This window comes from Athene noctua, chromosome 6 (assembly GCF_965140245.1).
Source record: "Athene noctua chromosome 6, bAthNoc1.hap1.1, whole genome shotgun sequence".
In the NCBI taxonomy this organism is placed as follows: domain Eukaryota; kingdom Metazoa; phylum Chordata; class Aves; order Strigiformes; family Strigidae; genus Athene; species Athene noctua.
The window spans coordinates 10,033,030-10,060,708 of NC_134042.1; the positions used below are offsets into that span (position 1 = coordinate 10,033,030).

The window sequence follows — 27,679 nt, forward strand, 5'->3', positions numbered from 1 at the left end:
ACCTTTTAGCATCTCCGAGAGGGGCTCCTGCTTGGGCTGCCATCCTGGCACGGAGGGCCTGGTTGCAAGGAGTTGTTTCGATGGCCAAATTCTAACGAACCCACTCAGAGCTTTCTAGAAAAGGAAGATTTGTTTTCTAGACCCCCTATTGCCTTGTGTTTCACACAAAATCAGGACAAAACCTATCAGTTTTCACAGATGTTAATGGACTGTCAGAGGTACAGGCTGACAGCCAGCCAGGTCCCAGTCGTTACTGATCAGAGCACAGCTGCTCTGCTTTTACAGTTAATGGAAGGATTTAAGTATTTTTTCAGGCAGGATGGGACCAGAGCCACAGTGCTACTAGCAATGTCTTTGTTGTAAAGACCCCTGCACAAGACCTTCATCAGAGGAGCTCATTGCATACTCATTGCAACTTTTTCCATAATCTTCCTGCTTCCAAGAGGATGATGTTAGCGGTATTTCAGAGAGGGAAGAGACACTGAGGCAGAAGAGTTCTGATTTGTTCAGAAGAAATCACAGTGCTGCTGGAAATAAAACACACAAATTTGTTTCCAGCCCCTGACACTGAGCACAAGGTCTCAGCACTGAACCAATTCTACGCGTGGCCAGGGAATGGGACACTGGGGAAGCTGGAGGTGAGGGGCTGTGCATGTGGGCTGGTGTGACAACCATGCCTCAATGAAAGGACCTGTCAACCCAGGGCTGATGCTGCATCTTTTTATTTTATTTTTATTTTGCTTCACTAAGCAAATGCAGAGCGAGTGATAGGAGGAGGGAAAGGTGGCTTGAAAAATCAAAACAAAACAAACTGGGAGGGTAGAGGCTGGAGTATAACGGGAAAGTGAGCTGCTAACAAGAAAGAAGTTCATAGATGCCAAGCCCGCACTAATTCTTAATAAAATACAATACTGAAAATAGGATCTGAGAGTCTCCAAAATACAATATCTTAAGGGATCGGCAATAATACAAAATAAGGTTCATTATGTACAAACGAGTTCTGCTCTTGGTCTCTGTACAATGGTGGGAGTGGGAGGCACGGGGACGTGATCGGTGGAAGTGCTGGGGTGGAGGAGGGCGTGCTTGGGCCCGGCAGTGGTTCTTTGTGCTGGGGTGGAGGTGGAGGATGGGCAGTGCAGTGGTATCTGGTGACCAGCAGGTCCTGTGGGAACCTCGAGAAGAGCAGAGCTATGCTGAAGGCCTTCCTCTTCCTCACCCCACCGGCCACGCATGTATGGTTGCAGCTAGCTGTGTCCAAATTTGTCCTAAATGGCTTCAGGGGGCAAAACCGGTTTTCAAAAGGGAGAAAAGAGGGATGTGAGGGCCCTTCCCTCACTTCTCCCAGTCCTTGAGAAAAAGCCATCCCATCCTTCCTCTCTGGAGAGCCCTCTCCACTCCCAGCCTGGGGGAAGAGGAGAGGCTGGGGCAGTGCAGAGTGAGTCCAGGGTGCTTGGAGAGGAACAAGCCAAGGAGGAGCCTGCTCTGAGACCTGGCAGAGCACACGGAATCCCGTGTACAAACACAGGGCAACCGGCCACATCCCAGATCTCTGACACTCATGTGTCCCCCAGATTCTCTTTCCATCAAATGGCAGCTGAGGGAACGGAGTGAGGAGATGCCTGAGCCTTTCAGCAGGGATTTTGCTGGGGAGGAACAAGGGTCAGAAATGGGTGTCTGGGTGCTAAAGAGGATGGCATCGGCTTGAGATGAGGTCATTTCAGCACCAAACTTGGCAAGTCTGGCCTGAAGGGTGGTAGGGCAAGAGTTTGCTACCTTTGGTGCCAGCACTTAGAAGGAAGAGGTCTAAAACAGTCTTTGGTGACCCTGGCCAATTCCAACATGCCACCTCTTTCCTGACAGAGGTACCTGTCACCAGAGATGCCAGTATGTCCTCAGTGGCTTTCACAACACTGCTGTGCCCAGGGAGGATGTGAGGGGAATGATGGCTACCTGACAGGCCTCCGATGGGCTGCACAGCTCTCTTTGATGGTTCCTAGAAAGACCCCATTTGGCACGAAGCAGAATTGAGGATGGAGAGCTGGGAGGGGGATCAGGTTACAGGAGTGGGTTTCTCTCACCCACGTCCAAGCAGGAGGTCTGCAGAGTGGAAAATGAGAGGATCACTGCCCTGGTTAGCACTGCACTGTGGGGCCCAAGCTGGGAACAGAAAGGGAAATACCACCCCTGCCAAAGCAAGGGTGCTGAGGATGGGGATAAGTGGGTTGTGGGGGAAAATTGTTCTCTATTTCAGAGCTCTGGTTGCCCAGAAGCTGCTGGCTAATTTTTACGGTGGTTTATCTGTCTGGGATCTGTCCCCCCGACTCCGTTTGTGTGCAGATCTTTGCAGATAGTTGGCATGGAAGTTATGTAGGCATGTCCATCAAGAGAAAACTAGAGCAAGGGAGAACTAGGTTTTCTCTCAACAGAAGCAGAAGTATACTAACACAGATGGAGGGGAAGAAATGAGCTCAAACTCTCCAGAGCCATCTCTCCAGCACCAGCATCACCCACTCCTAAGTCCCCCAGGCAGGAAAGTAAATCCAGCACTCTCTCTCCTTCAGGTGCATCTGATGTAGCCAAGGGGTACACGCCTGGGGACAGTCCCCTGAAGGGGGGGTCTGAAGGCTTTGTGGAGTGAGCTGAATAGTTTGGGGGCTTCCCCTGATCTCCCTCCACTCCAAGGTGAGCCCACATCCATAGGGTAGTGCTCATTTAAGCAGGAGGTAAGGCCAGGAGAAGAAGACGTCTCAGGGCTTTGCCAGACATTTATTGCTGGTTCTGGCAGTCCTGCCACTCCCTTCAGAGAGCTCAGTACTAACGAGGGTGGGGTGGGCATGGGGAAGGGGAGGAGCTGAACCCAAGGCCAGTTTAGGAGTGTCTGAATGCAGCGTCCTCTCCTGCCAAGTCCCCTCAGTTGCTCGGTGAGGAGGGAATCCTGCAATCAGACAGATGAGGCCTTGAGGTCCAGCAGCTGCTACAAGTATTCAGCTGTCTCACTGGAGCTTGTCTCCCTGAGGAAAAGAAAAGACAAGGCATCAGTCAAGGTTCATTGCAGCCTCCTATGCAAATTCACCTCTCTGTGTGCCCAGCTGGTTTGCTCTGACCTGGATGGAGCCCTTCCCCAGGTCACTGAATGACCAGCAAGCCTGGGACCACCTGACTCACCCAGTCCTCCTCAGCTCTGTGCCAGTGGGACAGAGCTTTATGGAGTCCCAAACTTTTGCTCGAGGAAATAAACTTGGTCTTTTGTTCCCTGTCAGCATTGACCTCCGCCAGCCGCTGCTCTTGAGCTAATTTGCCTGTCCCAGGCACATCACTGTCCTTAGCTTGCAGCAGAGGGGATGTGCCTGTTGCTCACTCCCAGACACCATGCTGTGTTTTGGGGCTCCGAGGGTGGCCCCCACCTGCTTACCTCTCATGGAATTGCTCTTTGAGGTCGGTGAGAGTTGGGTCAGTTTGGTTCTGGTCAGGACCCTCCAGCTGAGACTTGCTCAGATATTTGGCCGTCTCATGTGTCCTGGCCAGATGAGGCCTTCCCTCCTCAGACTGCCCTTTTTCGGCCTCCCACCCCTCAGGATGGTCCATGGTTAGGAAGGAGCTATAGCTCTCTTCTAAGGAGCCAGCACCCTCATCATAGAAAAGGAGGCTCCGTGACTGAACTGGAAAAAAGGAGAGCATTGGTTAACAATGAGGATAAGGTCTCCTGCAGTGGGTGTGGGCCATGGTGATGGTTTCAGCGTGTGCTCACCCAGCTATGGCCATGTCCATGTGTAACAGCCTGCTCTGCAGGATACCCACCTCCCCCCAGCTCCAGGATGCAGACACATAGCCTCTTCAGAAGACAATCAGTCTGCTCTGGGACTTTTCCCTCATGTTCCTTCGACACTTGTCATGTTTTGGGACAACGGTTAGCAGAGAACAACGACAGGCCAACAAGGTGCTTTTATCAGAGTCTGTACCACGGAGAGGCCAGGAATCTGCCCTCACCAGAGCCCCACCATATGGGGTAGGCACTGAGGGTAGAGTGTTGTGAGAAGAGCTGGAAATGGTTTGACAGGGTGAAATGGAGGATCCACGTTAGACTCACTCTTACTAGTTGTGTAAATATCTGGTGCTGGTGTTGCTTTCACTGTCTGTGATGCTGAAGAGAACTCAGGGAGACAGGGCATCAGGGATCCCAGGATCAGAACGAAGCAGAGTGCCAGCACCTAGGGAGGAGACCAGCACGGAGTTAGCATCACTAACCATGAGGAAGCACTCCCCCTGCAGCACACAAACGCGAGGCTGCATGAGAACATGTGGTCAGGCTGACAACTGGGTTGCTGTGGTCACACAGGAAGGGAAAGGGCTTGTTCTGCTAATGTCTGCTTCAAATCTAAAAAGGGAAGTCAGAAGCATCCTCGTGTTGCTTTATTTGAAGCATTTCTGGTTGAACGGTGAGAACTTGCCTGTCCAGTTGATGAGAGATATGGAAGGCTGGGGAACAAGTTGAGAAAGAGGGAAACTCAACAGAAGGGACGAACTTTGACTTGACCAAAGGCAACCTGACCATCGTCTCAGTAGGAGCTGCAGTGAGCTGTAAGAAAACAAGCTCACCCAGAGAAATGTGAGAGATACCACAGCACATAGCAAAGTGAAGTTACTGTCCATGCAAGGATAGAAAAGACAGCAAAACTGCAGCCACCTAACACCTGATAGCAAGGGCAGAGATTCCAAGGAAAGGGTTACATTTATGGTTGACATGCACATATGCAGGACCATGTGTACATGCCCTCTGCTGTCAGGCAGACCAGTCAGAGCTACTGGGCAGTGATATAAGGAGAGAGGCAGCTGAAAACTCCCTGGAAATCCCCCTCTGGTAGATTTGCACCTGTCTGTAAATTCTGCCATAACAGTAAAGCTTCAGAGTGAGATGCCAGAGCTGATGGTAAGGGTCTTTATAGTGTTTAGGGAACTACCAGTACAGAGCAAGAGGGCACACACGGGAAATGATACGAAGCCAAATGCTTACTACCTGAATACCCATGTGCCACGGGTGGTATATAACTAGCTGCTGCCAGCTTAGCGCTCAGGCTGAGCACATCAAAGAGGCAATGCATCTGTTGGTGATTTCTACTACCTTGTGTAAACTAGCTAAGTTGTGCTGTGGGGACACCTGGGGGGACAGCCAGCAATTGCTTGACTGCTTTTCAGAATAGCCACCTATTTTGGAATAGCCATGCCAAAGTAGTGCACAGAAGCTGGTACATCAAGGTAATTTTGACCACCAGTGGATTCCAGGAGATGTGGAAGATAAAATAATAGCACAGGTATACTATGCTATGTAAAGACTCTTCATGTCTGGTTTTAAAGTAAGGAAATTATATGTGGACAGCATAGAGGCACATAAGGCATTTAGAACTCTTATTTCACAAAAATGGGAGGAAAATTAAATTCTGAATAGATGTTGCTTGGAATTATCACAGCCAAACACACAACTTCCAGAAAGGGGAGCCAGCCCTGTGAAACCTCTTCTTCTCCTGAAATAAAATGGCTTTATGGGCTGGGAAAGAGCAGTATACTTAATATCTTGCTTTAACATGGCTTTCAACTGGGGCTTTGGAAACCAGCATTGTTTTTACGCTGTTTTGTTTCAGGTTAACTCTGACTGATGCTCTGATTTGTCTCCAGTTCAAACTCTGTAACACTTCATAACAATAACTCTTGGTTTGGCTCTGAGTACCATTCATCTCACACCTTTTGATCATCTCACCATTCTGACCTCTTAAAAAGCAAGGGAAACTAAGCTAGAGGAAACTACTGCAAAACCAGTTGGAAAGGTGGAGGCAAAATTAATCAAAAAAAATATGTCCTGAGAGTGTACTTATCAAATGGTTCACTGTCAAACTGGGAGGAAGTAGCAGATGGAGTAGCAGAGAGATCTGTTATGGCTCTGGCAAGATTCAACATTTTTAAGCTTGACTTGGATGATGGACTGTATCAAATGTGCAGATGGGAGAGACTACAAGCAGACTGGCTTTTGGTCAGGATTCAAATTCAGAATGATCTTGACCATGAGAAGTGGTCCAAGAGAACAATGGGCAGATCCATTCAGACAAACTCCGGGACCTGCTGAGACCTGTGAGGTAGCAGGGCTGATTAACAGAGGAAACACGTCAGCGACTACATGCCAGGCAGCTGTTCTGGGGGTTAAAATGGAGCACCAGGTGGGCACAAGTCAGTGTCACTTTGCAAAGGGCAAATCTCAGCCCAGGCAATAGAACAGACTTGCTGGCTGGCTGGCTCTGCACTGGCCTTCAGATGGAACACTGTGTCCAGCTTTGGGCCCTGTACTTCCAAAAAGATTCAGGGCATTCAGAGAAAGTCTGGATGAGAGCTCTGGGAACAAGCAGTGGTTCAGTAACTCAGTTTACAATGGAAGACTGAAGAAATTGTGGTGATTTAGCAGAGCAGACTGAAGGGAGTAGCTCAAAACCCATAGTTTTCAAATATGTAAAATGCAGCTGCACAATGGGAGGGTAAACTGATCTTGCTTACAGTGGGCAGAAGCTGTTATAGGCTTAAGCTGTTGCAAGAAAGCATTATCTGGGAAAGATAACAAATCACTGGAATGGTTTGCCTGAGGAGGCTGAGGGCTGCTCATCACTGGAAGCCTCAAGAACTGGCTGGACAAATATCCAGCAGGAATGACATAGGGCTAAAAAAGGAGGGTATTCTGCTCCACTCCCATGCTTCAAGGCATGATGATTCTACATATCTGTCATGATAAAGAGTGCTGTATTTGAAAAGGGAAAACAGGAACTCAGAGGCCTATGAGAGGAGCTGGCCAAAGATAGAAAAGCAAATTACAAATTCTTGAAATGCTTCAAAGCTAGGAAGCCTGAGAGAGTTGGTGTGTGGGCTGGGATGCCGTGAAACGAAGGGAGCAGCAAGGAGAGATAAGACATTGTTGGGAAGCTAAATTAGGCATTTTATCAGCCTGTAGCACAGAGGATGTCCGGAAGCCACCTCTTCTGGACTTTCTCATTCCAGGTAGCAGCAATGAAGAATTGCTGGAGCCAGGGGTGCTGCGTTAAGGAGCAATGAGTCACTGGGCCCAGCTGGGTCACACCCGAAAATGTGGAAAGAATTTGGGAATGAAGCCACAGAGCAGCCAACAGAAAAGACAGTTCATCATTAAAAGCTCGTCTGACATGGGGGCAGCAAAGAGTAGCAAAAGTCTGAGCAGATTTTGAAAGGAAAAAGTGCTGGAAATTACGGAGCAGGGGCTCTGGAACCAAGGAAACTGATTGAGAGTGAAAAACAACCCCTCAGGACACTGAGGATGATGAGAAAGTGGGGCAAGCACCTCACCATCTGCTTGTATTTCATGCCTGTTAACAGTACAAAAGTGATAACTAGATACAGATAACTAACTTTGACAAATTTGTCACAAGCAGCTACTATGATAATCCTGCAAAGACATCACAGGGTTGAAGGTTATATTTTTACCATGGATCAGAAACTTCCCTCCCGGCAAAAAATGAGATGAAGAATAAGCAATTGACTCTATTTATGGCCACACACTGGCATGTCCCAAAAATCCACAGTGAAGCCAATATTGCTTAACCATGATCCTCCACTATGAGAAATGAGAGGCAAACAGGGATTACCAAAACCAACAGACAACCCCGAGTCATTTTGGTTAGTCAAAAGGGCAAATGAAAAGGATTTCAGCTCGATTTAACAAAGCTTGATGTGCAGGCATAGGAAGAACAGATGCCATTTCTTGCTGATCAACACAAGGTAGTGCCCACTGGGAGGAATATTTGGCCTCTTCATCCACCCTGCTGAGTTAAACATTAAGCATTACCAACTTTGCAAACGAAAACTGCCTGTTACAATGGAAGCTCACCGAAGATTTTTGTTGAATGGCTGATAGCTAACAAAAAGCAGACAAAGTGCTGTTTTGCACAAAGAACAAAATAGTGAAAATGCAGGAATTATTCTAATGCTGTTGCACAAACAACTGACACTACTGATGTCTGTGTGATGCAGGGCCTGGTTCTGGTGACTCTAACACAAAAGGAGAGAGCAGATGTAACTGGCAACAGATCTGGGCATCAGGGAAGGGGGCAGAGACAAGCAATCGACAAAGCTGTCTGGGGAAGCATGGCCAATAAGGAAGACTGAAATGAAGCTTATACCATTAGACAGGTCCCGGTCTGCGTAGAAGCCATTTTGTAAGGTCTGGAGACTTTCCCAGCTACCAGAGCCTGCAGCTTCTGTAACTGCTGGAGCAGAGTCCTGGAATAGGAAACAACCCAAATCAAAACTTGATAAGGAGGTAGCAGCTGATAAGTGATGCAAGAATACCACTATCCCCTTCATATTTTACCCTGATTTTTCCTTCTTGTGAAAACAAGTATCTCCCCCTTGCTATATCTTGCCCAAGCTCTCCAACCAAACAGGCTTGGGAAGCAAGAAACAAAAAAGGCCGATATTGAGACATGTGCAGGAACTGTGGGAGGAATGTCCCAGGGTGCTGCTACATTGAGGTAACACCCTCCATCTCCTCACCAGTAGATCCGCCACAATCTTCACTGCAACTACCCACCATTACGAATGCCCCACTCATTTAGGACTCCTGGGTGCCTCAAAGCCTAGCTAGCCATCTCCCAAAGCAATGGAGATGCAGGCTACCATGAAAGCCAAGCTCTGGGATGGAGGCTGAACTTTGTAGTCAGGTCAGACCTTGAGCACAGGCCTGCCTGCTGCCACTTCACTCAATAGACATGCACTCTGCTGCCCAACCTGTGCTCTGAACCATATGGTGGAGACAAAAATAAAAACCAGGTTTGATCCCCTCCAGCTTCTTCAGTCTTGGCAAGCTCTGCAGAGAGATGCGGGCAAAGCCAAATCTTGAGTTTAACAATTAATTCATTCTCTGGCTGCCCCATCTGGAACATGTGCTAAGGTCTCTCTGCCCCATTTAACTGAACATGGGCATCGGCACACATAAACACAAAACAGTGGAAGGTGTGTTACTAAGACACCAAACCCTTCACTGGGCTGGTGAAGAAATCTGGGATGAAGGAGACTACAGAGCGCACAGTTCCCAAGGGCTGCAAATTACTGAAATGCAGGCTACTGCGTGTTTCCCCCTGGGAGCACTGACTGTTTTACACAAATATGTTTGAGCTTTCATAAAATGCCAGGTCCTGGAGCCAGGAGATTGCAGGAGAATCCCAGCTTTATCTCTTTCCAAATCCTTTTCTGCTCTTTGTGTATGTGGAAAGAAGCACAGAGTGTCCCACTGGCAGTGCTCAAAACCCAAACCCAATTAGAAAGAACACAATGTGTATTTTGAAAAAAAAAAAAATCTCCTGGCTCTTAGGCCAATCTCTTGATTTCGCAGGGTGGGGCTCATGCCTTTTCAGCAGCAGGGCTGCCTGCGCTCCCAGAAATGCCGGGCGGCAGGCAGGCTGTGCCTCGTGGATGTGAGCAGCTGGGCAGCCATGTCCCCGGCAGATGGGAGGCTCCGGTCGCTCGCACACCTCAGCCAGATCATGCCTGACAGCCCCCATGACGGCACCCGTGGCTGGACTGGAAGCTGGGGCCACAGCTCTCCTGCCATGGATGGCAGGAGGGGTGAGTGGTGGGACTGGCTCTCTGGTTCTCCCCATCAGTTCGAGCTGGGGGTGACAGAAACGGGGCTATAGAAGTGAGTGTCCCTCTGACCAGCCCTGCAGCTGACCCTGCCCTTGCTCACACCTGCTGCACCCGGTAAGAAGGAGCAGAGCTGGGTCCTCCTCCAGCTGTCCATCCCCACTGCAGGGTGGGAGTCTTCGTTACTTGGGAGTTAAATTCCCCTGGTGATCAAACGGCCAGCTCTGCATATTAGGAGCACAAGTGCTCGCCAGCTTCTTGGGTGAGGGAGCCAGGGGCCTGCTCTGGGGCTGCAGGAGCAGCTTGCTCCTTCCAGGTGAGCAGCAGCAGGAGACGGGAGGGAGATTCTCCAGGCTTGCTTTGCAAGGGGAAGAGGCAGGGCAGGGTCTGGTAACACATGCACAGAGAGTTGCCCTGGATTTGGTGGGAGCTGGGCTCTCCACCTTTATTACAGGAATGGGCTTTCCCTATATTCACTAAGTCTGTTCAGCTCTTTCTCGTGAGAAACCTGAAGTAGGTACATTATGCCCAGGGCCCTGTATTCCTCCAGAGAGCCCAAGAGCAGAAACAGTGGTTCTGAGAGACTGGTGTGAGGGGCCTCCCTCGATGCATCTGCCCTGGAGACAGCCAGAGGCCTGGAGAGCAATGGGGAGGGCAGCATGAGCCCAAAGGGCTGCAGGGAGAAGGAGGAAGAGATGTGAGAAACACGCCTCCCCTCCCTCCCCTTGCTGTGGCGCGGCCCGGCCGTCCCAACACAAACATTCCAGGCTTGCTAACCAAACCCAGCTGCTTCGCTGCTGCCACGGGCCGAAAACCAGCGCCTGGCCGAGCAGCGCTGTCTGCAAGGAGCCGGGGGAGCCTGCCTTTCTCTTCTCGCCCCAGTGCTCCCCTGGCTTCCCTTCCTGTCCACCCCACCCTACCCACAGAGGGTCAGCTCTAGCACCTCTCACCTGTTTGCGTTTTCTAAGGTCTCCACTTTTTTCCAGAGTTCATTGTTTTCTGTTGTGTATGTCTCAACCCTGTGGGAATAAACCCCATAGCCCGTTAGTTATAAGGGCCGGACAGATAAAGAAAATGTAATCCTTGTCTTTCTCGGCGTGTGGAGGCTCACTGGCCTCATCCATCACCTGGAGCCAGATGTTCCTGGCCCATCTGGTTGCAGGCAGCCCCGACAGACCAGGAACCAAGGATGAGGTTGCAGGTGGACAGTTAGGTGTGACAGTTCCCCGTTCAGGCTTTCCCGAGGGCTGGGAGAGCCAGTAGCATCCACTTACAGGCAGGTCAAGTCAGGAAAGCCCCAAAGTTATGTAGACATTTCCATCACTTCCAAACCCCACTAAGGAGCGTGGAAAAGGAACAGGGGGACAAATTCAAACCTCTCCCATTCGGATTAAGAAACCCGCCTGGCTGAAAACCAAACAGTTCTGTGCAAACGCTGGGCCAGCTCCGAGTGCGGGCACTTGAGGGCAGCAGAGAACCTACAGGCTCCTTCCCACCGCCTCGACAGGGAAAGCGGTTAGGCTGCAGATGGGACGAGGGAAGGGGAATGTCTCCAGGCCCGGAGGAAGGCAGGCCAGGGACACAGCCTGATCCTGCCGGAGGTTTCCAGCACAGCCTCCGAAACCAGGCGTTCCGTGTAAAAACTGGGCTTGCAGCAAAGGTGTCAAACTGAATGGTGAAGGCTCAAGTACAGGTTTTGACAAACCGGCTCTGACAGAAAGCCAAGTTGACCAAAGACTTGTTCCATTAAAAAAATTCACTGAATGCTGCTTTTGGTTCACATTTAAACCTGGCATTGTTTGAAAGCCATCTGTCACAGCAATGCACTAGCGTAACAAACCGCTGAGTACATACAGGCACCAGAGCCACGTCTGGGGAAGAGGCCCCAAGCACAAAAACCCCTGGACCTGCCACTTGAGCAAGGCCAGCCAACTTCCCAGCCCCAGCTTGAAGGATCTGGGTGTCAAGGTGGGACACTAGCTGGAGGTGATGTGCTTGGATACCTGGACACACTCACACACATGTCAAGGTGCTGCTTATGGAAGGGCACGAGAACTTGAAGGTGCCTTGAGTCATCTGTTTTTATTCAGCATTTCTCCACACTTAGAGAAGAAAAACAAATAGCATCAGGAGGAAGAGTCAACTGAAGTTGGGTTTGGGGGTTGGTTTTTTCCACTTTGCTGATCTCAGGTGGTGTTAACAGGGAAGAAGATGGTATTTAAATATGAATTTGCACCTGGATCCCACCATTCTTCCTTGCCTGGGAATGCCCATCAGGAGCTGCTAGTACAGAAGGGATCAAAGGATCAGGCCCTCAGAAGTTATTTTCTACCCTGTCAGTGTCACGTGATGTCACCTTAGGCTTATGCTTGCCATACATGCAGGGTTGCCTCAGGGTTGCAAAGGAAAAAACAAAGTTAATGCAGGAAACGGTGGAAGGGAAGGAAGTCTGAGGAATAACTGTAGTCCAAGCTTTTTCTTGCTATCAAATGCTTCTGTGTCCACCCTCATGGGAAGAGAGGGGAAAAAGCCATGGTCAGTGCCCTCAGAAGGCCTGCTGCTTACAGGACAGACAAAATAGAAGCAACTTCTAGTGGGGAAACATGACTCTTACCCAAAATCCCACCTTGTTGGCAGCCAAAATGGCCTGTGTTCTGCAGGGGACCAGCCAAACTAAGCAGTTGGAAACGCAATGTTTCTAGAGCAATCTTTATCCTGCAAGAGGATTTCTAGGAGGGAGGGGAGTAGGGGCAGGATCCCAAACCAAACTTCTGTGCAGCCAGCCTTGCAAGGAATCGTACTCTTTAAGCAATTCAGAGACAAAAATACTAGAAAGGGGGGGCTGTGCATGGACAGGGCTTCTGTTTGAAAAGTATGACTGAGAAGGAGAAACTTACTTTTTCTCTAGACACTCCACATATTCTTTCTTCTTCCTGCGACTCTCCTGAGCGGAGATCTGTGAGGGGGGCAGCCATTAGAGAGGAGTCAGTATCATAAGCTTCTAGACATTTCTCTGCAGGTCCCTCATCTTGTCTGTTCCCTGCATACAGAGCACCCTAAAGATAAATGGGGAAGTCGCCTTCCAGTCTGCTATTCCTACTGGTCTCCAGGCCAAATCTGGGAGGGATGGATGCTGTAGGCATGCAGCCTTCTGTAGCCTGTAGGCCACAACCATGAGTTGCAGTATGCTTGACCCCCTCACTGGTGAGAGCATCTTTAGGGTTGCTTTGATCTCCTCTGACTCACATGGGTACGTGCTGTGGCCATCTGGGCAGATTCTGCCCCAGACCACCTCTGAGTCACTGGGTGACTAATTCAGGGTCTCACCATTTCTCCCGTGGGATGCTTTCTAATCACAGTCTGAAGTCTCACAGCCTCTGCCTGGCTAATGAGCTCTGTGCATCACCCGTCCTGCACTGCGCAATGGATTGTTTCCCTGCCTCCACAACAAGGCTTAACCAGGCTGGTTTGTCTGATCTGTGATGCCTTAGCTTGTGGGCCCCATCGCAGGCCACACACTCCCTGGAGATGGGTTGCAGGCCATACTTCCCAGATATGGCTGCACACACAGCATGCGTGCAGAGGTGCTCCATGACACCATTTCTGTGGATTGGGAGGCTCGTGCCAGTGTACCAAAGGCAGGATCCCACCTTTTCTGAGCTGCACTGCAGCTGAGGAGGCAAGGCTAACTATAGTACTAGTCAGCTGAGGATGCTCTGGAATTGTGGGAACTGCATTGTTACATTTTTTGCAGTCACCTTGTTCTTGATTTTCCTCCGGACCCTCTTCAGTGCTTTCTCCTCTGCTTTGGTGAGAGGCAGCTTGGTAGGAATGGGGTAGCCCTCGGCAATCAAGGTGCGTTTCTCCTCTTCAGTCAAGAGCAGCGGGCCAGAGGTCCCTTGTAACTTCTGAAACACACAGAGAGCAGCCGTCAGCATCAGCAAGGACTTCTATCCCAGAGATACTCCTCAAAGCCTTGAAGAGCAGCTAGGGGCTCAGTACAGATGTTCTTTCCTGCTCTCAACCTGATCCTGGGGGCACAGCTCAGCAGTTGCCTTCCTCTTTTACTTGGGAGGGCATCTGCTCCTTCATGGTGAGGCTGGCTACACACTTGCACTGCAGAATCCCACCAAATAACTTTTGGGTGATAGTTAAAACACAGTCTTGTTATGGGGATTCTTAGTTATTCTTTTCTCTTCCATTAACCTCTTCAGAAAGTCCTCCAGCGCACAGGGCACTTCCCAAAGTACAGGGTGAAAGACAGCACTTGCTAAAACAAGGTAGCTGCTGGTAGGCATCGTGTAAGACTCATTGCACCTTTCCTCACTCCTGTGAGCACCGTCCTGTCCCCACATCCCTGTGCTAAGACATTACATTGCCTTGCCAGAGCATTTCAGCTTGGAGACCTAAACAAGGGCAGGATTCTCCACGTGAGCCTTGGGAAGTCTCCAACCCCCTCTGAGCACCAAGGAGCCCTGTGTCCCAGTGATTTCCTGCTGCCTCCTTACGTGTGGTGCTGTGAGGAGAGGTGAGGAGGAGATGGCAGTAGAAGAACGAGCAGCAGGTCGGGCTGGGCTGGAGGGAGGCAGGGAGCGGGGACTCTGAGATCCATCGCTGTCACTGCCATGGCTGCTGGGTGGAGTTGGAGGCATCTGCACCAGGTCATCTACTGAGAAAGAAGAAGATGATGTTAATGGCTGCCATGTCAGCCTTTTGGTACAGGTATAGGGCTCCGAGTAGCAACAGGAAAAGGCACTGCCTAACAGGACTGAAAGGAGAGGGTGATGAGTCTTACAAGACAGGGTGGGTCTGAGAACAAGGCTGGACTGAGGTGAGGCTGACCTCAAATGTGCTAAACTAGGAACTGCAGGAGTCAGGGAGCTGGCAGGGGCTTTGCCAAGACACTGAAGGTATTTACAAAGCAATAAGGTACCCAGGTGTCAACCAAAACAGAGTACAAAGCCTGTGATGTTTTGCTCCATAGCCTGTTCACAAGTGCAGGAAGCTCTCTAAGAGAAGAGCTCTTCCAAAAGCACCGCAGGGCTCACACACTTGCCAGCACACTTGAACCAAAGGGCCTCCGGTCACCCAGTAGGTTTCCAAGCACTTGAAAACTGTCCCCACTTTGTACTGGAGAGCCCTGGGGGCCTTAATGGAGGTGGGAATATGCCTAAGGAATGTCTCTCTGCGGCAGTGGGAGTTCCTATAGTGCTTCCATTTGTGCATCGGCAGATTTTCAGATGCTTGGGTTTCTTTCAAATTAAACTGGATCCTGAATTTCCTGACTTTCAGATGGTTGTTTTTGGATAACACTGCAGTCTCTCTGAGGATTTTAAAGGCACTCTTGCATATTTCCAACTCTGAGGTAGCCTGTTTTGCCTGGGAGTCCCTGTCTGAACAATTCTGATCAGTGGCTGCTGGTCCAGACACCGATCTAGGTTGGAACAGTGCAGTGCTCACTCCTTCATTGGTCTGTGCCCCAGTGCTACCTTGTATACATAGTTCTGCTCTCAGGTGTTGTCTTTCCTTCCTGTAATGATCTATATCTGAGTAATATAGAGGGATATAAGTCAATCAGCAAGTTCTATCTTCTTACCTGCAGGTACATTTAGAAACTGATTCACCTCTTTGGGTTCAGCTTTGATCACAGGCGCTGGAGCAATTTCTATGGGAGTCTAGAAGAGAAGCAGAAAGAGCTTTTGTGTGCTACCAACTTCCCAACCCAGAGGATTCCCACCAGTTCTGTTCATAGCCACTTCTCCCCGGCTCTCTTTCCTGCCCCATCTCACAGCTCTGCCCCAAAGCAGTCTCTCACTACACATAACAGAAACCAAGAGTCCAAACATAAACCCCTGAGATCTGTGTCACTGGGCACACAGAGAGCAAACACACGTTTGCAGAGGAGGAGGCAGTGGTGGATGGATACCCTGCCAAGCTGTTTACCCAGTACCTCCAAAAGGGAGATGACTTTTATCCTTGTCAATTCTTCCCTCGCTAGACCCAGACAGTGCAATTTAAACCAACCCATGTATTACCATGGGAAGTCGTCTTTGATCTGCCTTCATTAAAAATCGGAGTATAGAGATTGCACAGAACCAGAACCAGAACAAAACTCCTGTCCTGCTCACATGATTTGTACCAGGGCCACTGGGCAGCTGTTTCCAATCGGAGGGGACTGAGAGTTAAATAAAGAGTAGATTTATTACCATCTGGGCTGTGCTGCCCCTCAGCTCCCCTGGCTCGCCAGCCACCAGCCCACCAAAGGCTGGGGGAGTTTTTACACTAAACAGACACATTGCAAACTCCTCCAGACTGTAAACACAGCTGAGAGAGCACCATGGTATGGCTGTTGAGCACACACAGCAGAGCTTTGAGGGCACAGCAAGTTCAAGCTGTGTAAATAATGGAGGAAGTTTGTGCACAGTTTTGGCTGGAAGTACCCATTTGTTTTGGATGGTTGTTTAAATGGGAAGATGCTCAGCATGAGTGAAAAAAGGAAGTGAACCCCAGAGATGCTCTACTGTTATCTACTGAGCTGCTACAAGATAGCCAAGGTCTATGTGAGACTGATCAGACCTTCCCATCCAACACAGCTGGACTCAGGGCCAGCCAAACTGAGCCCTCAACTTGTACCCATGTACCAGTGGCAAAAGTGAGCCTCCTTCAGACAGACTTCTTAAGAACTTAGAGATGACCAAAAGACGTGGCCCCTTGTTCCTTCCTGCTGCTTCACAGGAAAAAGCAAGCAGGACCTGCAGTGGGACCTCCATTTTCAGTGAGCAGCTGAGAAAAGTGAGAGGCCATATGATAAGACCAAGGCCACAAAAAAGACAGTGGCAGAGCAGGAGTCTATACTTGGGAACAGTGGGGTCACTGGCATCACATTAATTGATAGTGTTCTCTGAAAAATGAAAATAAGCCAAGAGTGGCTATAGAAATACTGGCAGATCGGAGAGGACAGGTCTCCAACACATGCAAGCTTAAAAGCCTTTGGCTTTTGTACCAAGGAAACATGCTTGTATTTAACTTACATTGGGACTGTTATATTGAAATTTAATTTCATTGAGATTGTAAGTGCTGGAAAAAAACCCTCTTTCCACCATTTTCTCTGGAAGGATCAGCTGTCTTGTAGCTTCACCGCAGGAATCAAGAACACAGTTCTAGCTAGCATCAGGAGTGCTTGCTCCTCTGACTGCCATTTCAAGAGGAGAATGACAAGTAATGCAGTATCTGGGCTTTGTATCACCTTCTCCTGTCTGTCCAGGGGTTAAATCACCTAGCACGACCCTGCAGTCACGTGGCTGGGTCCACATCACCAGGGGTGCTGCTGTGTGAGAGCCCAGGTTCCCCATGGATCTTAGATGGGCTCACCTCCTCGGGGACTGGCAGTCTCTGCAGAGGGTTGAGGTTCAGCACTGGTATGGAGCTGGCAGCTAGCTGGGACTCAGGCAGGTCTAGAGCCAGGTTCTGTTCCTGTTTCACCATGATGGAGCAGAGCTTGGGTCCCAGCGACCACACTCCATTCTCCAGCTCTGAAACATGCACAACGTGAGAGTCAAACTCGAGCAAGAACAGGACAAGAAAAAAAAAAAAAAGCCATGCAGACAGCTTCCCCCCATCTGGGGAGGCTGGCTTTCCAAGTTTAGCATTGTCACCACACAAACATGTGCAGGCCCACAACACAAGGGTACAAAAGGGAACAAACCCCCAGCGTGCAGGGAGCAGACAGGACAGAGCTAGAGGGATTGTGTCTGACTGTGCAGCCCGAGCGCTGGAGGACAGCTGCAGGGTGTCTTCCCCCAGTGATGTCTCAGTCTCATCCTCTGGAGCTTATTTATATTTAGAGCTCAGTGAGAGGTGGATGCTGGGCTCTTGCTCTTTAGGCAGCGTGGCCAGCATCACAGAACTGCCAGGTGTGTCACCAAGAATAGCACCATCTCTGTGCTAGAGAGCTGGCGAGAGGGCAAGCACGATGACAGTGAAAGGGTGACAGTGCTGCCTCGGCCTCCCAAGCAGAGGAAGCCTTGTTGCATGACAGGATAGGAGGAAGGTCCATTTCTGTGGAAGAAAGCCCGATGTGGCACCTGCTTGTGAGGCTGCTCCCAAGGCTGCTCCCCTCAGCCTGACCCGTGAGGCTTCTTCCTCCACACCGCGCTGCTCAGGGGGTCTGCTGCCTACAGTCGTGCCCTGCTGCCATTGCTGGCAGGGAGAGAAGCAGCAGCGAGGGAAAGGAAGTGTCTGAAAATAACTGAATGGAGCTGTGTAGGGATGCTCCCCTCACCCCCTGCCTGCTCTGTCCCGTGCACGTCTCTGGTGTGAGCCTGGCTTGTCACTGGAAGTAGAGATCCCGGGAGATGGGATTCAGGCAGTGGTGGGTAAGCTGCAGCTCAGACAGGAAAAAAATCTTCTAGGCAGGAGAGTTGCCTGGGCTCTGCTCTAAAGTTTTGGTCCCCTCATTGCTCTTCAAACATTTCAGCTTGCCAAAATGCTACTCCTAGCTGGCCTGGAGCCTGCATCCTCCTCCCTAATCCTCATCCCTTCTCTTCCCCTTTTTATCTGACAACCAGAAATGCATTTGGCTTGACACAGGACAGACTATTGCTAAGTTTGTTACCAGATAGTGCTCCAGTTGGCTCAACATGAGGCCACAGTCGGGCTCACTCCCTGACCCCTCTGCACTGCTCTCTGCATACAGCACTCACAGACCCAGAGGTGTTGCCCGGGTCTCAGTCTAGAAGATATCCTGGCAAGGGGAGAGGGGAAGAAAGGCCCTTCTCAGCTCCGGAAAAGCCTGCACAGAGAAGAATACAAGCAAGCAGCTGGTTGTGTGGGAGTTGTCATCTGGGCTAAACTTAAAGGTAACTTACCATCTTTGCCCAACTCACTCTCTGTTGCCCTCAGGAGAGGACAGGGCAGAATCCTGCCTCTGGCTTTTGCTTGGACACAGTGGTGTTAAAGCCTGGGCAAGAATTTTATCAGTTAACACAGGGTCGCCTTACCAGCGGAATATGTTGTCTTCCTGTCTTTGGTCTAGCACCTCTTATTTTGCTGCCTGTATAGGTCTTTGTAGCAGAGGCTCACTCCTTCCAGCTCCCTGTGTGACTGGACACCTTCATGCAGAGACATGAGTTCCTGTGGCTGCTCGGTGTGTGTGTATCAGCAGTGGGCACCACTCGCAGTGCTGATGCATCACTTCCTAGAGCTTCCCACAGCGGCACAGGGCCAGCATCCTCAGCAGCCTCTCAGGCAGGGCTACGCTGCATCGCCGGCGAGGCTGGCGAGCAGACACAGACCGAATTGCGTTTTCTCTGTCCTGCTAAGAACACCAAGCCCACAGCTGGCAGTGAAGTGCCAGAGACAAGCCCTATCTGATGGAAGAAGGCAAGGTGTTACACAGGCAGCCACAAGTGTTCACAGCCAGAAAACTTGGACTGACTTCTGCCTAATCACAGCCTGTCACAGAGATGAGGGACTTTGAGCGGTCTTCCAGTCTATCCCACTGCTCTAGGCAAGTTCAACTAACCCTGTGTCAGTCCTGACAGATGGTTGTGTGAGTTGATCTTACCCCTCTGCAAAGTGACAAAGAGTCCACAGCTGCCCCCATTAAATCTCTTCTATGGTTTCACTATGCCCACTAAGGTTGTGCCTACTGGCTAATCTGAAGTTCCCTTACTGTGATCTTAAGCCTCATCTTCTTCATCCTCTTTTTCTGTTGCAAAGCTCTGCATTTCTCTTTTTCTCAGAGGCGTGGGGCACCCTCTGTCTGGGAGGGCTGCTGCTGAAGCAAGTTACCAGACAAGGGTGAGCAGACCACCAAGGGCTCTCCCCATTCAGACTTGACTCGGCCAAAGAGCAGCCCCCAGTGCTGTCAGCCCAGACAGCCCAAGGAGCAGACACTCAAATGAGTATGCACTGTCCTCCCATTTCCTGTCTGCATTCTGACCCTGCTCTCTTTCCCACCCTCGGAGATTTATCTGGGGAGCGATTGGGTTACATAGAATCAAAAAACACATAAACCATCAGAGGGTCAACGAGATACTGAGGAGGAAGCATTTTGTGTGGACACATCTATGTTCTGCTGCCTGAGAGGACATTTTGGAGGTATGGCCAGCCTGTAACCACTGCAGATTTCACTGTATCTTGGTGGGTGAGGCATGCCAGGAAGCTCATCCTCAGCTCTAGATACTCTGTACGCAATGGGAAGAAGTACAGCTGAAAGAAATCCAGAGCTGCCCTGGTTTGAGGAGGAGAGGCAAAGAGCAGTGAGGAAGCAGGACCTGTACTGGAGTGTGGGCACTAGCCCAAGGCTGGTCCAGCACCCACTGCTCTGCACAACCCTGGCTCTCCCTGCTCCTGGCATCAAATCACACCCCACAGAACTGCGGGCCGTACTGAGAACCGAAGCAGCCAGTCCATGTGCACAAACCATCTGGAAAGCAGACTCCACTGATAAGCAGGGTCACAATGCACCCAGTGGCTTGCCCCAGCTGACCCGAGTTAGTGGGAACCATGTGGGAAGGGGCAGGATTTGGAAGTGTTTTGGAGATCTGCAGAAAAGCTGGGAGAAACCTGATAAATAGCAAGCCTCAGCCAACTCCAAGCCTAGACGGAGCCCGGGCATTCCTGAGGAGCTCTGCAGACCAAGCAGAGCTTGCTTAATGTTAAAGAAAAGCTATTCCTGGGTAATTAATTTGAAGTGAATGTCTAAAAGGACGGAGACTGGATGAAGCTGTGCCAAAAGGACTGCACAGTGTTGCAAATACTGGACCTGACTCAGGGCTACACTGGAATATGACTCACATCTAATTATGAGCCAAGATAGCCCTGGAAAGATGGGTTGAATTATTCTGCTGCAGGACTGGGTGCATAAATACCCCTATACCTGCCACATTAATACTAGGCCTTACTCCCTATATAGACCTGATCTGTACTCTCAGAGCACACAAGCACCACGTCCATCTCGAGCTCTCCTGGGTTATGTGCTGTACACCCTGTGCTGGCCTCTGCCCAAGGATCAGTGTCACACCCTGGTCTTGCCTTGGAGACACTGCAGCCGAAGCAGGGGCATGTCCAGGCACAGAGGAGAGGAGCAGAAGTGGTGACAAGTGTCTCAGAGAAGAATCCCTGAGGCTGCTTCAGGCAGGCAGACTTCATTTCACTGCTTTCTATAGACTCATGCTTTTTTTGCTTCTCTCATTCCCAAGCCTCACCTCCTCCCATTCATTTGCAGGGGCAAAATAAAGATGTGTTTATGTGCTCATGCTGGTTTGTTTTTCGTTAGTCGCCCGGTTGCCGGTTTGGGCTGAGTGCCCTCCAAGACTGTACTGGGGTTAAAGCTAAGGGAAAAGAAATGTAAATGGAAAGCTTTTTTTGATACAAGGCAGAGCTTGCTTGGCCTGCCATGAGCCTCTCTCCCAGCACCTCTCTGAGTGGCCTCTAAGGAACATGGCACTGATGGCTGTGCCCTTTGTAGGGACCAAAGAGGCAGCAGAGGCCAGCTCCTCTCCCACTGCCTTGGCGTTTGTACCAGAGAGCTGGAATCACTCCTGGCCATGAGAGGAAAGCCTCTGTCCCAGGTCTCACTCTCACTCAAAGCAATGGCTTTCTTCTGTGTATACTGAGCCTGTGCCACTGCTTTTTCAGGCAGCCTGGTGTCCATCAGCTGTTGGGACACCCACACAGTCCCACAAATTACAGGACTCTCTGCAAGGACGGTTCTAAAAATATCCAGCCATCATAAATTATCCTGAAATGAATTGTTTTAAAAATAGGTTCTGAAATGACTGTTCCTCTCTGTCTCCTGCTAAAAGATCTGCTGGTAAAGAAGCCACTTAGCTTTCCACATGTACCAGCACTGGTTGCAGCCAGAGACTCATGCTTTGTCTGTTCAAGCCAAAACCCTGCTGCCTGACGCCAAAACAGACCTGGGTCTAGGGCATCCACACCCAGGTTTGCAGGGTCCTAAAGAAACATTGCCTATTGCTTGCCAGAAGCTGGCAACACACCGAACCACAACCAATTATCGTCCTCGTAAATAACAGTTAGCCTGGCAAAGGAGCAATGTGACTGTAAGAGCACAAACTGAAGGGAAAAATGTGGACTGTATTTGACAAGGGCAGAACAAATTCTTCCCTGGATTAGCCATGCGAAAGCCCAGGGAATAGCCAGTTTGTCCTTATATATGGAAGCCAGCCAAAGCCGCTGCTAACAGATGTGCCCGAAGCTGTGCAGTGTGCGTATCTCATGCTCACCGTTAGCATTATCTTCAGTCTTGACAGGCACAAGGGGGCTCTGGGGAGCAGAGTCTCCACTGAGGGAGTAGCTGTGCTCTGCCTGGATGCCTGGAGTGGGTGGATCCAGGTCCATGTCCAGCAGCGGGTTCTTCTCAGCCAGTACTGGGTCATCGAAGAAACTGCTGAAGAGGTCGTTGGAGAAATCCTCCATGTTGTCAGAGAAGTGATCCAGGTTCTCTGAAAAATGCTGAGGAAATACAATGGGAGAGAGACTGTTTAGTGTCGACTCCCAAGAAGGATCTGAGAGCCTTCCTCTGCACTGAGAGCCAAACCTCAGCAACAGCCCTTTTGGATAGGAAAAAGCAGTTCCTATCCCTTGCCTGCATCAGTTTGATAAAAACACCTTGAATTAAGACAGAAAGGGCCGTGGTGCTGTACATCTCTGCCTGTTTATCTATGCCACAAACACTTGTGAAACTCTTCTACATTCTGACATCTCCCCCTTCCTCTTGGGTACCTGTCTTCGGCTTCCTAGCATCATCTCACTGGAACAACAAGCCAAACAGAGCACATGGCAAGAAATCTCTGTGATGACAAAATGCAAGTGTGGCAGAAAATCACGGTTTTCAGCACCTGTGCTTGGTGACAGGCACTTTCTCATGTTCTCTGCCAGCAGCAGTAGGCACTCTGATGCCCCAGAGAACATCAACCCGGCTGCTGATTTCTATCTGAGAAAAAAAGATCAGTTGGATCAACATAACAGGAAGGCCCCCTGTTGTATTTAATTTCCTCTGGGATTTCACAGTCCCTCTGTGGACCATATGAGGCTGTCCTCAAGCCAGATAATGCCTGTGAAATTCGGCTCCCCGATGAAGTTTAAACACTACAGATGGGCTGTTAACAACAAACAATCATTCCACTAATCATTCCAGTAACAGTCAGTAAATCTGGCCAGTGCTGCTGCAGAGCTGGGCTCCTGATGCTACAGGGAACCTGTTTCCTTTGAGGCATATCCTCCTATTCAGAAGTCAAATCGCTAACTTTTCCATTTGCTACCACAAAGCATTGGTTGGGCAGGGAGAAAAATGATGGTTGCCAAACACCAGCTGAAAAATTATCCCATTTGTTGGCAGATTGAGGCTACTGGCTCAGGGAGAGGAAAGAAAAGACAGATACATTCAAGTGACTATATTACACAGACGGAACTGTGTAACTTAAATGAACTGGAGAGAGCTCAGCAGAGTCAGACTGGGTCCCCCCCGCCTGGAAAAGCATCTGGGTGGGCAGAAAGGCATTGAGAGCAGCATACTGAAATACCAAGAGCAACAGGGTATGGATGAGAGAGAGCGCAGGTCCTCGAGAGGAGACATGAATGCCAATGAATTCCAGCGTGAGAGCTGAGCTCAGGAAAGAGCCCAGCTCCTAGAGGAGCATGAGGTGTGTGCCGTCTGTCCTTCCATCAGCAACAGGACTGAGGGAGGAGTTGGCCAGAGGACCCCGGATGCTGGAGCCTGCAGGTTCCTGCTCCCACAGGAAGGTGTATTTGTTTTACCGGAGCACAGTATCACTCTGTCAACATTACGCTGGCTGTCAGAGGGTTGGGGTGAGGCTGGGGAGCGAAGTAGGCTCCAGCTGAACAGACTCATGCTTCCCACCAAGTGGGGGAGGGAGACGGTGAGCTGCAGCATTCTCCAACATGCCAGCACCTTTCACCTTCCAACATTATCCCTCAGCCATCCAGCTTAAAAACTCAGATCATGCTGGAAGTGTGTGTGTTGGGGAGGGAGTCCCTGCCACCTGCATTCTGCATGACACGAGGTTCCTCTCCCTTCTTTCGCTTGCCCTGTCCTCCCACTGCCTGGAGTGACAGCCTGACACCCCCCCTCCCAAGGCTCCCCTGGGAGGGCAGACACTGCATGTGCAGGTAAGGTGAGGGCACACTCATGCTAAACCCCAGTGCTGAGGCCCTCTCTGGGATGTCTGGGCTGAAGTTTTCTCCATTTGTTCCCATACTGGAAGCAGAGTTGGCGGGGTAGCTTGGTAAAATCTACCCGTCCATTTCCAAGTTGCCTAGAAGCATTTCTGCACTTGAATCAAGCAACAGAAAACACCTCCCATCTGTGCTGAGCATAGCTGTTCTTCAGAGGGAGCTGAGTCAGCAGATGGAACTGGGTTAGATATTTATCTATAAAGCACTGGAAAACTTAGTTTTATCTTAACCTACAGCATGGAGGGGTAAAGAGTTTGGAGTCCCGATCATTAACCCCAGAGAGTGCCTGCTCATGTAACAGCTGTTCTTTGTCTTGTTTTCTCTAAACAACACAAGCAAACACAGGATATGAACACAATAGCCTTACGGTAAGGGTGAGAACATAACCACAGAAAAGTGAAGGGATTCAGAGTGCTGGCTGCCAACGCACCACGATGCAGCACAGCAGAGCCAGGATCCAACAAAAGGTACCCAAATCATATACACTATTGTAACCATCACAGCTAGAACTACCATCTAACCCTGGGAGAGAAGCGGGGATGGATGGATGGACAGTTGCAGGGGAATCTGGCTGTGACTCTGCCACGTGCTTCAAATTTCTGTCACAACTGTGCATTAACAAAGGCAGAGGTGGGAGTGAAGAGAGTCAAGAAGATGCTTTTATGCAGTAGTTCCACACACTACCTTTTAACAGCACCCCACCCATGCTTAGAACAAGAATCTCTTGGTCAGCCAACAGCCTTCCCATTGTAGGACAAACCTACCTGGAGGGAAGAGGTGGAGGTGCCCCTCTGGTTTTATTCTGAAGCCAGAAAGTCTCCCCAGCAGTGGCTAAGGGGTGAGAGATGAGTTATGAGTGCAATGGGTCGAGTATCAGAGCCTTAACACGGGCACCAACATTGGCAGGAGTAATTGCAGATTTCTGGTTCTTCTTTTAGACACCACACAGCAGGCTTGCTGGAGGACCCTGCTGCTTGGAAGTGAGGATGGAGGCAACACTGTTCTCCTAGAGGTGCAGGAGTTTAGGTCCCCAAAAGACCATTCTCTCCCAAGAGATAGAGACCTACTACAGAGTGGGTTAAAAACATGGGTGATGTGCAGTGATACTCACACCCTCCCTGGGAATCCAGAAATGTTGGGGCACACACGCCTCTCTGGGCTCCTGGGTCTTATTCTCCAGCACAAGTAAATACTGGCAAAGCCTTCTCATCAAAGCAGCCCTCTTTCAGCTCTCACCAGTCATATGTATACCAGTCCAACATCTCCAGACACAGATGGTGGAGAGAAGGGAGCTAGCCTATGAGATCGGGAATAACTGTGGTTATTATCAGAGGGGGCACCAAGGATCAGACACCCACAAAGAGGGAGAGCACCTAGAGCTGTCCCAGTTGGATATTGCTATTTTACTAAAAGAAGGTGGCAAGAAGCAGAGGAAAGCAGAAGGAAGGGTAAAGCAAAGACAATGACATGAGCTAGCTATATCCACACCAGACAAGCAGGATGTGAAACCACCATGTCCCAGGAAGACTGCTGTGTCTCTTGGGTTGGCTTTGTTCTCTCCTGACGCCAACAGGTATTGTTAACTTCAGATTTCTGATTAGTAAACACAGCCATGTGTGAAACCACATGGCAATAGGAAAGAAGTGCCCTCTTGCCCCAATCCAACCTGTGATGGGCCCAGTGAGGAGCAGCCCAGAGTTTATTTCAGATAGATGCCATCAAATCACTGATAATTTGTTTAGATTGAGCCTGCTAACCCAGAATATGCAAACTCTGTCCCACCCAGCCTTGCTGGGGGAGATGCACCTATCTGGCAAAACTCAGAGAAGGCTTCAGCCACGCTCTTCCTTAACGCATGTGAGAGAGAAGGCTCCGGGGAACTGCAGGTCCCAGCGTACAGTGTCTCAGGGCTGTGTGGATCATGGCAGAGCATGGCAGGGTCAGTGCTCCAAGTTTCTGAGCGGCAAACAAGCAGTTTTATCACCTGACCAAATGGAGGGTGATTTATCCTTGCTGGAAGGTCACATGCCAAAGGAGGTGCTGAGCAGCCACTAGCCCTCCCTTCCCACCCAGACTGGAGCCAGCACAGCTGAAGGCTTTCATGTGCTGCCACTAAATGAAAACTGTGCTGGGCTTTGTGGAGACTTTTGCCTACGTTGTGGCAATGAAGATCTCAGCAGTCCAGAAGCATGTGTTGGTGGAAAGTCCAAGAAAGATTCCCCAAGACTCGGATGTGAATGAAGGTGGGATGGACAGAGGTGCACAAGCAGAGGAGGCTCATCCTCTCACAGCCTCTTCAAGGCCTAGGCTCTCTCCTTGAGAGCACCTTACAGCCAGGATGAGATCAGCCAGCTCCCACTCCTCAGAGAACTGGTCAAGAATTTCTGATTGTGACAGTGCTCTGCAACTCTGCTGAGATTCTCCTCTAAGATATCTCAAGTAGCTTTCACACAGATGGGCCTGGCTTGAGCAAGGCAACCAGTCAACCGGGAAACGTGATCCTTACCATCCTGGCCCAGAGGGTGCGGGTGTGAAGTGTACTGGGGGAAAACAGCTTCCAGATGGGATACAAAGCTCACAGCACAGTCTCATTTTGCATTATTCGCTCCTGATATCTCCCCCTCCCTTTCACACCCTCCTTCCTTCTCCTTCTAACTATGCTCCAAAGCCAAGAAATAGCACGAGATGTGTTTCCAAAGCTGTATTACCAGTGAGCGGTCAGGGAGGGGGCAGCCAAGGGACAGAAACGCAATGGTGAGGATGTGCTGGATTTCTTGATCCAAACCCGGTTTCTGGCTCTCTGTGCCCCCACCACAGTTCTGGGAGGACGGGGAGGCAGTTCCTGAAGGGGATGAGCCAGCAAGCGCAGGTACCAGGGAGTCAACGACCGCTGCGCCTCCAGGCCCTACTGAGAGCCTGAAGCTGCTCTGATGCCACAGGAGAATCTGCTCAGTCTGAGGCCACCTCAGCCTCGGGGAGAGAGTGCGAATCTGTCAGCTGCTGGCTCCTGCTCCCTCCCACTCCTGGTGATCGACATAGGCACTGACTCTTCCAAACATATTTCCACCACATGTTTTCATCCTGACCTCATGCTTAGGGTTGTCTAAATAGCGCACTGTATGTGCGTGCGTGCATTTCTCATTCGAACACCCTTTCCTGTTGTACAACAGTTATCTTGGGAGCTAATGTAAGGCATCCAGACATCCAAATGCAACCTCTCTATTTCCCCCCACCCAGAGCTGGTGTTAGATTTCTGGGGGTCTCAAGCAGAGACTGAGGCATTAAGCCTTCTCCCTGCCCAGGTGTGCATGGGATGCCTTAAGGTGCCACTCTTGTAGCCCAGGGGCACCACACATGGCTGAGAAGGGGACAGTTTCCTCTCCTTGGATCCACTTCTCCTCTGTGGTCACCTTGGCTTCATCTGTCTCTCCTTTTCCCTTTCACGCTTCCATCCTTTGACTGTGACTTTCCCCTTCCCACCTCCAGCTGAGTTGTTTGGAGACAATCACCCTTCAGGATCAGCCTGGTTCTCACAGCCTCCCTGTTCCCACCACAATGGTCTCGCTCCAAAGAGAAAGCAGCGAGGGGCTAATCCAGCTGGGCGGCAGCCCAGGCCCAGGAGACGAAGGGCCTTTGCAGGTTGGAGGTTCTGCTCATGCTGGCAGGCAGTGAAGATGGGGAGGGGATTCTTCTGAGTTTTCTCTTTTCTTTTTGAAAGTATTTTTCCTCTTTGCTTGCCAAGATAAATCTCCTGTCCCAGCTGTGACATCTGCATTTCCCTTCTCTGCTTTCACTAAGGAATGAAGCC

General features: G+C 50.2%; 1 protein-coding gene across 3 annotated transcripts in view; it reads right to left on the reverse strand.

Annotated features, from left to right (window-relative positions):
* Positions 1-712: 712 nt before the first annotated feature.
* Positions 713-27,679, reverse strand: part of CREB3L1 (cAMP responsive element binding protein 3 like 1) — a 57,760-nt gene continuing 30,793 nt past the window's right edge. For 2 of the 3 annotated variants that reach the window (XM_074909516.1, XM_074909514.1), the window contains exons 2-12: positions 21,900-22,128; positions 17,020-17,180; positions 15,245-15,323; positions 14,157-14,317; positions 13,407-13,556; positions 12,546-12,604; positions 10,599-10,667; positions 8,187-8,286; positions 4,088-4,208; positions 3,413-3,659; positions 713-3,011 (exon numbers count right to left, since the gene is read on the reverse strand). In XM_074909516.1, the coding sequence (XP_074765617.1) occupies positions 2,975-3,011; positions 3,413-3,659; positions 4,088-4,208; positions 8,187-8,286; positions 10,599-10,667; positions 12,546-12,604; positions 13,407-13,556; positions 14,157-14,317; positions 15,245-15,323; positions 17,020-17,180; positions 21,900-22,128 (1,413 nt within the window). In that variant the 3' untranslated portion in view covers positions 713-2,974. The remainder of the gene's footprint in view (positions 3,012-3,412; positions 3,660-4,087; positions 4,209-8,186; positions 8,287-10,598; positions 10,668-12,545; positions 12,605-13,406; positions 13,557-14,156; positions 14,318-15,244; positions 15,324-17,019; positions 17,181-21,899; positions 22,129-27,679) is intronic. The other variant, XM_074909515.1, reaches the window with a different exon arrangement.